The sequence below is a fragment of the Nicotiana tabacum genome, chromosome 18 (assembly GCF_000715075.1).
Source record: "Nicotiana tabacum cultivar K326 chromosome 18, ASM71507v2, whole genome shotgun sequence".
Lineage (NCBI taxonomy): Eukaryota > Viridiplantae > Streptophyta > Magnoliopsida > Solanales > Solanaceae > Nicotiana > Nicotiana tabacum.
The window spans coordinates 13135598-13148571 of record NC_134097.1 but is presented as its reverse complement, the minus strand read 5'-3'; the positions used below and the strand labels follow the sequence as shown (position 1 = coordinate 13148571).

The following is a 12974-nucleotide window of genomic DNA, read 5'->3' as shown; positions in this document are numbered from 1 at the left end:
CAAAACACTTGATGGTATCATTTATAAAGCTCATTCAAAGAGAAGATGATGCTACCTTTGTTGGTTTTATTTTATAGAATGATGTTTGATTTTGGATGTTAAGTTAAAAAAATAATTGAAATATAAGTTAAATATATATTTATTATTTTCAATATATCAAAATTTTCTTAATTTATTTTATCTTCGACATGCCATGTCATTTTCATTACAACAATAGCATCAAAAGTATAATGAGAAATTCTGAATCACAAAGTTTCAAAATTTATTACTCCAATTTTTAATAATTCAAACAATATTTTATATTAGATTCCTAATTTTAATTTAGACCATTAAAAATTGCGATGAGATAAAATAAAATTCTTTAATTTTTAATATATAACGTGAATTCAAATTAATTGAATCATACCAGAAATAAGAAGACAAAAAAGAAAACAAAGAAAAAAATTTAGATCCTCCCTTTAGCTCCATTACCACATTTGACTGAAATTAGCAAATTGCACAATTCTGCATGAACTCTTCCACGTGCCCTTTCCCCCTTCACTTTCTCTTTCTCTCACTACACTCACTACATTTTGATTTCTATTATTGTAATAAAACAGAAAATTATATTCTGCAACTTTTTTTTTCTTCAAGAAATCAAAAACGAGGCACCCTTCTTGTTTCATCTCTACAATTTGATAGTGACCTACGCAGCTTTTTTTCCTCCTTTTTTTTGCTTCACCTCTTCCCCTACAGCGCACATTTTTCTGCAAAATCTCTCAGAAAAAAGAGCACAAAAAGAAGAAAAAAAATTGCCCATTAAAAAAAATCGTATCTTTTTTGCATATCAGCTGCTAAAAATATAGAGATTAGCAAGAAAGTGTTGTTCTTGTTCTTGTTTTTTGAGGTAATTTTCAGTTCTTGACTCTTGGTTACTGAATACATATATTTGCTAAAAAAACCCTTTTGATTTACCTATATTGTGTTAAGCCCCATTAGGGTTTATTTGAGGTTCAAAGTGGCTGTTAGTGGTATTGGTCTATTCGGTTTTCTTGGTTTGTATAGTAGCTCAATGTAAAAAAGGATAAACCCTAGAATTAAAACAGCAATTGTAGGTTTTTGGGTTGAATCAAGATTTGGGCTTTGAGGAAAAAAAATGAATTTTGATTTGCCTATATTTGCGTAAACCCATTAGGGTTAATAGGGTCTTTTTTTGGTTTGTATTGTAGCTCAATGTAGAGAAGGATAAAGCCTAGAACCAGAACAGCAATTTTAGGTTTTTGGGTTGAAGCAAGATTTGGGTTATTGGTAAAAAGATTGAATTTTTATTTGTAAAGATAGAAATATATGTAAGTATTGGATTATGGCTTTTGATCAGAATTCAATTCCCAAAGATTTGCGCCCGTTGAACATTGTTAGGACAGTGCCAGAAGACTCTGGTATTGCTCCTGTGACCACATCTGGTAGACCCGTTGAGGGGTTTTATGGTAACCTGACCCGGGATGTTGGAGGTAGTCCTGGAACTATGCCTGGGGTTTATTACCCTACCACTGTAGCGGATGCTGGGTTTGTAGGTTTAGGGTTTACAAATGCCGCTCCAGGAGCGGCCGGTTGGGTCCCGCAGGTTGTGTCTTCTCAGCCTCCTGGTGTTGTTACTATTGGCGTTATGAATTCGGGAAGTGGGTCGTCGAAGAATCTGCATTTCGGGGCACGGGTTGGTAGTAATGCGTCTGATCGTGCTAGTGATGATGGTGGTGATGATTCGGTGTTGGGGAGGAAAGTTAAGTTTTTGTGTAGTTTTGGGGGGAGGATAATGCCGAGGCCGAGTGATGGCGCGTTGAGATATGTGGGTGGACAGACTAGGATTATTAGTGTTAGGAGGGAGGTGAGTTTTGCTGAACTGGTTCGCAAAATGGTAGATACTTATGGGCAGGATGTGGTAATTAAGTACCAGTTGCCTGATGAGGATCTTGACGCGCTAGTGTCTGTTTCTTGTCCGGAAGATCTTGAAAATATGATGGATGAGTACGAAAAGTTGGTTGAAAGAGCGTCAGATGGGTCAGCTAAATTGAGGGTGTTCCTGTTTTCGGCTTCAGAGCCAGAGTCGTCCGGTGTGATGCAATTAAGAGATCTGCAAGATCTGCAAGATAGTGGACAGAGGTATGTCGAGGCAGTGAATGGGATTGGTGATGGGTTTAGTGGTATTGGTATTACTAGGAAAGGGAGTACCGCTAGTGCTGGTTCCACCCAGAATTCAGAATTTAGCGGCTCTGAAGCTGTTGATAGCTTAGCCAATGGTCAAGGGGAGCTTAGAGGCATACCTGCTTTTGACGCACTATCACCTTGTGGGACTTCCGCTACCTCTCAAGAACCTGCTTACCGATTGGTGTATACAGATGCAAATCCTGCAACTCATGCCGATGCTTCTGTCACTCCAATGACCATTCCATTAGTCGTTCCCGGGCCAGTGCCAAGCTTATCTGCTCAGCTGGAGAATGCGTTAGAGAAATCTGTGCCTGTCGCTGCTGCACAGCAGCGACAGATGGGTTATGATATGCAGCAAACAGGAGTGACTTATCCAGGAACTACACCATATGTCCCGGCTTATGTGGATCCTCAAAGGGAGAACCTAAACCGTGCAGATTATGTTCAAATACCTTCCCAGATGGGATTTCCGAGGCAGCTTTTGGGAACTGTTGGGCCAGTAATCAATCAGCAGCATATAATTGCTGGTGCTCCGACTCAGCAGTTTGTCCCTGCTCTTCACATGACAATGACTCCTTCCGCTCATGTCAGTATGAATCCTAATATGGTTCCCTCACCGATTCAGCCCCAACATGTTAGGTTTGAAAATTATCCTGCAGAAGGCACATTGGGGCCGAGAGTTGTGCAGTTCCCTGTTGACCAAGGATATAGTGCTTATCAGCATCAGGTCCCTCCTGCAGCTTACGGATGGCACCAGATTCCGCAGTCTCAACAGGCACCGCTTTCTGAAGGCCAGGTGCCTCCACCACTGGTTACTGGTTCTGAGGCGTTATCTCGGTTTGATGACTGTCTAATGTGTCAAAAATCGCTGCCTCATGCACACTCAGATACAGTAGCAGTGGAACAAAGAGAGAGTCCTGCAAGCACAACGTCTGATTTTAATTCAGTGTATCATAGCCTTAGATTGGATGAAAGGGGTCGGCCTATTCACCGAGCTGTTACAACCGGAACGTTAGGTGAGGGGGCTGTTGAACAACAAGGAGCTTCTGTTGGGCAAAGAATTGGGGGTCAAGGTGAGGTAGTTGGAGTCTCACAAAATGTTGATAAACAGTATGAATATGATAGGAACCTCCAAAAGCCTGAGTTTGTGCCAGAGCACCCAAAGGTGTCAGTTCCCCAAGGTATGATAGGGTTAACGGGTACGATGCAATCACCTTATGGAGTTTTTGTTGGTGCTGTTCCTCAACCATACCATGTTAATGCCACTGAGCAGCTTATGGTTTCACCACAGTATCAGATTAAACAAGAAGTTGCTGCGAACAAACCCGTCAATAATGATTTCCTTAAAGTTGGAGTTGTGCCTGGTCAAATAGTGGATAACTTAAGTGGCGAATCTCCCAAAAACTATGGTGGAAACACTCCTGCCATGCTTCCAAAAGAAGATGACGTAGAGTCCTTAATGGCTTACAACCACTTGAGACAAATTGAAGGAAGAATGGAAAATCTCCTGATAAACCCCGCTGAAGTGTTAGCACCTAATGAGCAGAGTAAGTCAACTGTTGATAACTTTAGAAGGGAAGACATGTTGAATAACAGAGTTCAACAGTTTGGTGGGAGGGAAGGATACCCAGGTTTGGTTACAAGTAACGTGAATCCAAATGAAATACCAGCTTCTTCAAATGACGCTCCTTTCATGCATAACATTCGGGCTGCAGAAGGATATGAAGTCTCTTCCCATATAACTGCCAATGCAACAGAAAGAACTCCAGCTATTGGTGAATGGAAAGATGGGGCCCAGCATTTCCAGCAAATGTTGAGTCCTACAACTGCAGAAATGGCCATACTCGATGGTACCCCACCATTTGTACAGGAAAGCTCAAATTCTTTATATAGCAACCAGGATCCTTGGAGTTTGCAACATGATGCCCATTTCCCTCCTCCTAAACCTAGTAAACTTCAGCTAAAAAAGGAAGCTGCAGGCACCAAGGATTACTCTGGCGAGAAACGTTTTGGCAATAACAGTGAGTTGCCAACTGTTACTAATGGGGGATTACAAACACAAATTCGGTTGGAAGATGGAGCTTGCCTGCCTTCAGGTAATACAGATTTCAGTTCAGATCAATCACGGTCCAAGAAAGGTGAGAAGTCTCAATTTCTGGATTTTAGGTCGTCTTATGTTTTTGCAGTCCTAACTTTTTCTTTTCCTCTTTGCTGTCGAAGGCTCAGCAGAGGAAATGATCAAGCGAGAACTTCAGGCTGTTGCCGAGGGTGTCGCCGCTTCTGTTCTTCAGTCATCAACTCCATCTAATGCTGACCTTTCCATACATGGAAGGAGTGAGTCCCCATCTTCTACTCAATGGAATGCTGAATTTGAAAGCGCTGATGCCGGAAAGGACAACAAAGATAAATTTGAGGTCTTAAATTCTCTCACACAATTACACGTGCTGCTATACAAGTTGTTCATAATCAGTTTCTTGTATCTTATCTTTGCCGTATTGCTAATCCACTAGCAATCTCTATTCAGGAAACTAAGGCTCAATTTCCAGAGAGAGCAAATTTTGGATTTCCTGTTTCAGATGGCATTGGACGCTTGCAGGTTCGACATCTCTTGTCCAGTGCAATTTCCATAATTTGTTAGCCTTAACTGAAAAAAATGAAATGACCTTTTACTGTCTCTGCCACTTTGCAATGTTTTTAGTTTTCACCCCATTCTGTTTTTCTTAATAAGTGCATTCATGTGAATAGATTATAAAGAATAGTGACCTCGAGGAGATGCGAGAATTGGGTTCTGGTACATTTGGCACTGTTTATCATGGAAAGTGGAGGGGTACTGATGTTGCAATTAAAAGGATTAACGACAGGTGTTTTGCTGGGAAAGCTTCAGAACAAGAGCGCATGGTTGGTATCTTTTCTCTTTCCTTCTGTTTACCACTTGTCTATTTCTTTGTCTTTTTTCTTTCTCCCAGCACCTGATAATTTAACCAATTTATTGAAGATCTTTGCATCATTTGTTGATGTACATTTTTTTTTGCTGTGCTTATCTTTTTATTAGAGGGATGATTTCTGGAATGAGGCCATCAAACTCGCAGATTTGCACCATCCGAACGTTGTTGCATTCTATGGTGTTGTGCTAGATGGTCCAGGTGGCTCAGTGGCAACTGTTACAGAATATATGGTTAACGGGTCCTTGAGAAATGCTTTACAGAAGAATGAGAGGTAATCTTTCATTTGTAATCCGTTTGACTTCCATGGATTAAACGGAGTATTTGTTTATTGGTGATTCTTACTTCCACTGAATTTTGGGTTAAAATTTGATAGGTTTGACCTCTACTATGGTTTCAGTGATTAAAAAACATGGTGGTACAAATTCCTGTCTTTGCATTTTTAGACAATTGTCGGTTAAAGGCCAAATGATTTTAAGCAGGATTTTTCCAGCAAACCATGTGGTAATAGAGTGGTTTTCTTGTACTTAGTTTGTGGATGAGTAGGTCACTTTCATGATATTCTCCTGATCATTTGCAAGATCAGAAAGCCGTCTGTTTTGATTTTGATCATCTTCAGCTTGAGCACTTGGAGTCCTCTTCTACATTAAATTTTTATACTATTAGTGGTGTCAACATGAAAATGGGATGAGTAAATGCATGGCATACTGTTTTCAGGAATCTGGATAAGCGGAAACGCCTCGTTATCACAATGGATGTTGCATTTGGAATGGAGTATTTGCATGGGAAGAATATAGTGCACTTTGACTTGAAAAGTGACAATCTGTTGGTTAATCTCCGTGATCCCCACCGTCCAATATGCAAGGTCAGTCATAGCCAAGAGATGCTTTTATTTGTCAGTTGATAAAAAAACTTTGTGCAGAAATGTTAGTGATTTGGTAGCCAATTATCTCAACAAGGGGAAGGGGTGCTAATCCTTGTCTAGCAAATTCTATTACATGTTGACATCACATAGAGACTAATTCAACTTTTATGCAGTTAGATCCACAGGTAGAAAATCGCTGAAGGTTAATTGTTTAGACTTATTTAGGTAAAACATCAGCTGATAATATCTGCAGTTGGTTATATTTTTTATGGTAGGCAGAACTGTTACGTAAAAATTAGAGTTCTTTTTTTTTTTTGGTTGAAATTCTGGTGTACCCATTAGTTCTTTTTACATGGATGAGATAAGATGCGTCAAAATCATATCTTTGTATACCACTTGTAAGGGGGTAATAACTTTGCATACCACTTGTCGGCAAAGTGATATATTAATTATTAAAAAATGTTATGCGTGAATATTTTTGGTGACTGGAAAATGAAAATTGGAAATTTGGTGTAGCAAGTTATAAATCTAAATGAAAAACTTAGAATTTCACCGCTGCATCTAAATCGGAAGTTTTATATGGTTTTCAAATTTGATTGATATACTTTTTGTTTAATATATGATAGTAGTTTTTGTTTGTCTTACTTTTTTCTTGCATTATGTATATTTCTCGCCTTCTCTTTACTAAAAGCCATTGTTTAATGTGCTTTGCTTTTAAATCTCTTGGAAAGCCTTGTGCTTTTCTATCTTGTCGAAAATAAGAAGGAAAAAAAAGAAGGAAAAGCAACGCCTTGGTGCTTTGCGTTGTTTGTCTACGCTTTTTGCCCTTGACAACATTGATCCATGGCTCACGTCACTTGCATGTATCGCCACTAGCATCTACGGCATTGGTCATATAATCATCATGTTATTATTATCATCATGGGCATCATTGTTGTCATCGTTAGTGTTATTTTATCGTGATTGTTTTGTCATCCTTTTTTGCCTTACTAATGCTGATAAATGGACCATGCTTCATTTATAATTTCTTTAGCCTTGTTGTCTTTATACCTTTCACTTTTCTTGTGACAAAGAATAGCAGTATCCACTGTATTATTCAAAAAGGGAATTGCAGTAAGTAGTATACACACTAAAAATTGAGATTTCTCTTACTAAGTTGCTTGGACTCGGATGCGGGTGTCCGATACGAGTGCGGATCTAGAGGTCGGATCCTTCATCATCTAAACTTTAAGATTCGGGGCACGGGTCTGGATACGGGCGCCGAGATTCTGCTAAAAATAATTCAAATATCTAAAAATAGAGTTATAAAAATATGTCTATATTATGTGACACTATGTGGAAAACTTACAATGTACTCACTACTCCAAAAAGGAGAATATTGATCAAGAGGAGAATACGGGAAGGAAATAAAAGGAAGAGGACTGGCATATAAAATTTTATATACAAGGTATTCCATTTTCTTCAATTCACCCTAGCTTTTGTTTTGATTTCAGAAATCATTGTATTTGACCCAAATTTTTCCGTCGATTTTGGTTTAAAGTGCCCAAAATCGGTTGACCAGATCCGGTATGGATCCCACACCCATGTCGTGTCGACATGGGTGCGGTACCGAAAATAAAGAGTCCGAGCAACTTAGATCTCTTATCTTGTGCTTAACCATTTAAACACAAAAGCAGTCCATTGCCAATCACAAAAGCTCCCTGTCATATAATCGTTTATTGACTGGAAATTTATCCTTCTCGTTTTAGGTTGGTGATTTGGGGCTATCCAAAGTAAAGTGTCAAACACTAATCTCAGGCGGTGTACGTGGAACTCTCCCCTGGATGGCACCAGAACTCCTCAATGGGAGTAGTAGTCTTGTCTCTGAGAAGGTATTAAGAAGTAATAATTTTTCAGAAGGTATAGAGAACTTTCAACTCATTCTTTGCTACTTGTGTTTGTAGGTTGATGTATTCTCCTTTGGAATTGTGATGTGGGAACTTCTTACTGGAGAAGAACCTTACGCCGAATTGCACTATGGAGCTATCATTGGTAACGTCTCGCTGCTTTCGCATTATCTTTCATTCTCTGCTAAAAATGACTATCAACTTCCAGATACTCTTTTTCAACTTCAACTGCAAATATTGTTTGCCAAGGCATCAAACCGGTGTAACTATTGACGACTGAATCCAATGCAGGTGGTATCGTGAGTAATACATTGCGGCCGCCTGTGCCGGATTCCTGTGATGCGGATTGGAGGATACTCATGGAGAGATGCTGGTCAGCTGAACCGTCGGAGAGGCCTAGCTTTACCGAGATTGCCAATGATTTGAGAGTGATGCAATCTAAGCTTCCTCCCAAAGGACAAAACCAACAATCACCTCCTTCAGCAAATACCAACCAAGCTAAAAGTTGATTTTCTACTTTTGTCTGTTATAGTTTTTTTCTACCTTAATTGACATGTGGAAGCTGAAGTTGGTATATAGATTTAGCTTATAAATGTAACAAAAAATATAGTGGTATCTTGTTTTTGTTTTCTGGTACTTAGATTTACATCCCATTCCATTTAATTATTGGCTTCCTTTAGCATTCTAATGCAATCAAACGTGGCTGTGTCACAGATACTGACCAAATTGACCTATATAAGCATAAGAAACTCGTTATTTTCTTTTTTCGTTCCATTTCTTTTAATATAGGCATTCTGATGAACTAGGTTGGGATTGGCGGATTCGAGTTTTAAACTTTATGAGTTCAACTTTTAAGATTCTTATCATTAAACTCGTTATATTTTTTAAGTTATGGATTCATGTTTACTATAATTACAATTTCAGTAAAGTTTACACAGATTTATATTTCACGCCAAAAATTATGGGTCCAGTTGAACCAGTATCTACAATGATACATCCACCCTACAATGGTACATTTGCCTGTGGGATAGAGGCATAGTTGATTGATTGATATATAAACATTGTGATGCACATATTGTTTTGTGAATTGACATATGATTCCTCTTCTTTTTACTCTCTTGGTTCGTTGTTTCTTTCTTTTTTTTCTTGAATTAGCTTGGGGATGAAGTTTCCACTTTTGCAAAGATGCAGAGAATCTGAGTCCAACACTGGACTTAAACATGCAACTAAATATGATGAATAGGGTTGAATTTTTGTGTTGGCTATAAATCTATAATCAGAGCTCTCTATAACATCTCTATATAACATCCTATCACTATAAAAGTCAAATATTTTTCGGAACTGGTTTTTATGTTATGTTGTAATATATGTACTCTATAACAACACTTCACTATAGCAGACGAAAAATATCGGAACAAACGAGACCGTTATAAAGAAGTTTGATTGTATTAGGATTTTTGAAATTGGGATTTTCTTGTGGTTACTTGAAAAATTATGAAATTGTGAAGTCTATCATAGCTGAATCTTCCTGTATTTAGTAAAGCCAATTTAATGCAAATGTCAACTGTTTGAAAGTTTGGCTACAACTGAAAAGAATGGAAAAATTGGGGGGGGGGGGGGGGTGAATTACACGGTTTAGTTTGTAAAACTTAACTGGAAAACAACCAAACAAGAACAGAGAAAGCTTATCTTTCTCGAGTTTGTATGCGCTTTTCATTAATCATAGTCTAAAATTGTGTCACTTAAATTGGATTAACTACTTTTTGCAACCAAAAGAAATCAATAGAATTGTATTCGCCATATGGTTCTTGGAACATGTACTTTCTTTTTGGGACTGACTTTGCTTACAGTGAAGGAAAGGAGTTGCTTTCTTCTTAACCGAACGAAAAATGATTTGAGAATAAAAAAGAAATTTAGAATCAATGTGCTCGTCCCAGAAAAGGCCCCGAGTTGCTTTCTTCCTAACCGAACAAAAAATGATTTGAGAATAAAAAAAAAATTTAAAATCAATGTGCTCATCCAGGAAAAAATAGCTAACAACGGTCAAAAAGAAAAGAAGAGTTGAAGACGACTTAACTGCAAGAGACTACCCCCGTCTAGTGGCTAGGAACATCGTCATACACTAATATGATCTCAAATATTACAATTTCATTGAGTTGGCTTGCAAAAGTGGTTGTGGATGGGTCCTTTACACCTACTACAATCTCATAAGATTTCATATACAGGGGTGCAAAATTATAGTTCATTATGTAGACCATCAACTAATTTTGTCTAACATTATGGATTTTAAGTGCAAGAAAATATTATAGGTGGTTAATTAATGTAATTAATTATGTGTGCTATCCAAAAAGAAGAAAAAAAGCATATCCAATAATGAATCCAGGTAATTAACTATGTTCATATTCTTATTTACTTTTAAGACTTTCCTACCCTACGGCCCCAGTACCTAACGGATCTCTTATCTTTTTGGGAGTTGGGACTTGGGAGTAGTACTTATTTAACTTATTTTTTAATGATCTTTATTTTGAATCAATAATGAAACCATCTAATTAATTATGTTGCTATTTAATTGTTCCACTTTTTGGCTAGATTAGAGGTCAGAGATGGTAGCATTGATATCAACAACAACAAACTAGTATAATTTCATAAGGATTAGGGTTTGAGGAGGGTTGTGAGTACGCAATTTTACTGCTATCTTGTACAAATAAAGAAGCGATTTCAGATACACCTTCGGCTCCAAGCAAGCATACAAAATCATAATAGTATAGAGAAAAAATGTAATAGTGTAAAAGTAAGGGAAGCGGTAACAACAAGATGGTACACTACTAGAAAACTGTCTAAAATCGTCCAGAAATACCGACCGAAATCGGTCGGAAAATTAAAAAAAAATGACCGATTTCCGGCCGACTTTAATCTGTCAAAATTAAGTTGGTCGGTAAAAAATAGTGACCGAAGTCAGTCGTAATTTTCGACCAATTTCGGTCGGTAAATTAATTTTCACAAACGACCCAAAAAGAAAATTCTGCCGAAAAAACTGACCGAAGTAGGTCGGTATTTTTAGTTATGCAATTAAAAAATGCACTGTCTAGAACTCGAACCAGGGTCTGTACTATGACAGGATACTATTTTACCACTAGACTATCAGTACATTTTAGTTTATGACTTTCTTTTAATTTATTTGTACTCTTTAATTGTATTTTATGACCAAAAAAAATCCATTTATGAAATTTGAGCTACTAGAGTGCAGCTATTCTTTCTCTTTCTATATTCACACATCTCTTTCTATATTCACACATCTCTTTCTCTCTAAATCACCGGACATCCGACGGACCAGGTAAGACCCTCGGCCCCCACCCCACCCCACCCCTTGTCTTCTTTTCCTCTCTTTCTCTCTCTTGCTTTCTCCTTCTTCCCGTTACTTCCCTTTCCCCCTCCCTTTCTTTTTTGTTTTCTTGTCCTCCTTTTTGCTTTTCAGATCTGCCCCCCCCCCCCTCATTTTTATTTCCCTTTCCCTTTTCTTCTTCTCCCTTCTTTCTCTCCCCTATACCTGGTCTCTTCCACCTCGTCCCCCTACTTTCTGGCGCACTGACCTAGCCTAGCGGTGGCGGCGGCGAAGACTATTTTCCAACGAACCTCGGGCGAAGCGGGCGAAAACTTTCAAAACATAGCTGTTGTGGACAATACCTTTCTCAGTACTCGTTGTGACTTCAGGTTCTATTGTTCTTGCTTAAAATTTGCTATTTGTTAATATTGGACTCGTGTGAGTTGGTACCTCCCGTTTTTTAATTTTTCTTTGTTGTGTTAGTTAAATTGTTGTCAACTTAGTTCGTATTAGTGTGCCTGTAGTTGCAACTTGTCTTCTTCTAGTTTGATCTGTAATATTGTGCGTGATAGTGATTCCCCTTACTCTGCCGTAGTTATAGTGGTTGTGGTCTGGGATGGTCGAGTGAGGTCATGTCCCTCGAGGGGAACGAGGGTGGGGCAGGAGGTAGGGCAGGGGTTAGGGGGTGGGGTGGGAGGCAAGGGAGGTAAAGGGAACAAGGGTGTCTGTAGGTTGAAAATTGGGTCATGGAACGTAGGTACATTGACGGGTAAGTCTATAGAGTTGGCGAAGATCCTCCAGAAGAGGAGGGTCAATATAGTGTGTGTCCAAGAGACTAGGTGGGTAGGGTCGAGGGCGAAGGACGCGGACGAGTATAAACTTTGGTACTCGGGAGTCCAGAAAGGTAAGAATGGAATGGGCATCTTAGTGGATAGGGAACTCAGAGAGTTTATGGTCGAGGTTAGACGAGTAAATGATAGATTGATGATTATTAAGTTGGTGGTTGGAGAGTGCACCCTAAATGTCGTTAGCGCTTATGCGCCGCATGTGGGCCTAGATGAGGAGGTTAAACGATGTTTCTGGGAGGGGTTAGATGAGATTGTGTGTCAGGTTTCGCCTACTGAGAAGCTATTCATAGGAGAGGATTTCAATGGGCATATTGGGTCGACTGCAGGTGGTTATGGCGAGGTGCATGGAGGCTTCGATTTTGGGGAGAGGAACGGAGGAGGTACATCGTTGTTGGACTTCGCTAAGGTTTTTGGGTTGGTGATTGTGAACTCTAGCTTTCCAAAGAGGGAGAGGCATTTGGTTACTTTTCAAAATGCGGTGGCGAAGACTCAGATTGACTATCTTCTCCTCAGGAGAGGTGATAGAGGAATGTGCAAAGATTGCAAGGTGATTCCGGGTGATATACTCGCGACGCAACATAGGCTCTTGGTGATGGACGTTGGTATTATGTTAAAGAGAAGGAAAAGGTCTACTCGATGAAGTCCGAGAATCAGGTGGGGAGCCTTAACTAAGGATAAAGCCCAAGAGTTGGAAGGGCGGTTGTAGGCTATAGGAGCTTGGAGGAGCAGCGGTGACGCGAGCACTACGTGGTCAGCGACAACAGACTGTATTAGGGAGGTTGCGAGAGAGGTGTTAGGAGTCTCGACGGCGTCTCTGGTGGGCACAAAGGAGACTGGTGGTGGAATAAACTGGTTCAAGGTAAAGTGGAAGCTAAGAAGGTGGCGTACCTGAAGTTAGTGGGGAGCATAGATGAGGAGGAGAGGCAA

At 39.3% G+C, this 12974-nt stretch overlaps 1 protein-coding gene across 4 annotated transcripts; it reads left to right on the top strand.

Annotated features, from left to right (window-relative positions):
• Positions 1-624: 624 nt before the first annotated feature.
• Positions 625-8562, top strand: LOC107801625 (RAF-like serine/threonine-protein kinase 20). 4 transcript variants are annotated; one of them, XM_075236618.1, is made up of 10 exons: positions 663-886; positions 1209-4322; positions 4405-4598; positions 4709-4780; positions 4930-5082; positions 5237-5400; positions 5844-5991; positions 7740-7862; positions 7935-8022; positions 8169-8562. In XM_075236618.1, the coding sequence occupies exons 2-10, from the start codon at positions 1343-1345 to the stop codon at positions 8384-8386; spliced, it is 4140 nt and encodes a 1379-aa protein (XP_075092719.1). In that variant the 5' UTR covers positions 663-886; positions 1209-1342; the 3' UTR covers positions 8387-8562. The 4 variants fall into 4 exon arrangements, with proteins under 4 accessions (XP_016480461.1, XP_016480460.1, XP_075092720.1 ...); XM_016624975.2 differs by having other exon boundaries at positions 625-4280; XM_016624974.2 differs by having other exon boundaries at positions 625-4322; positions 4411-4598.
• The last annotated feature ends 4412 nt before the right edge of the window (positions 8563-12974 follow it).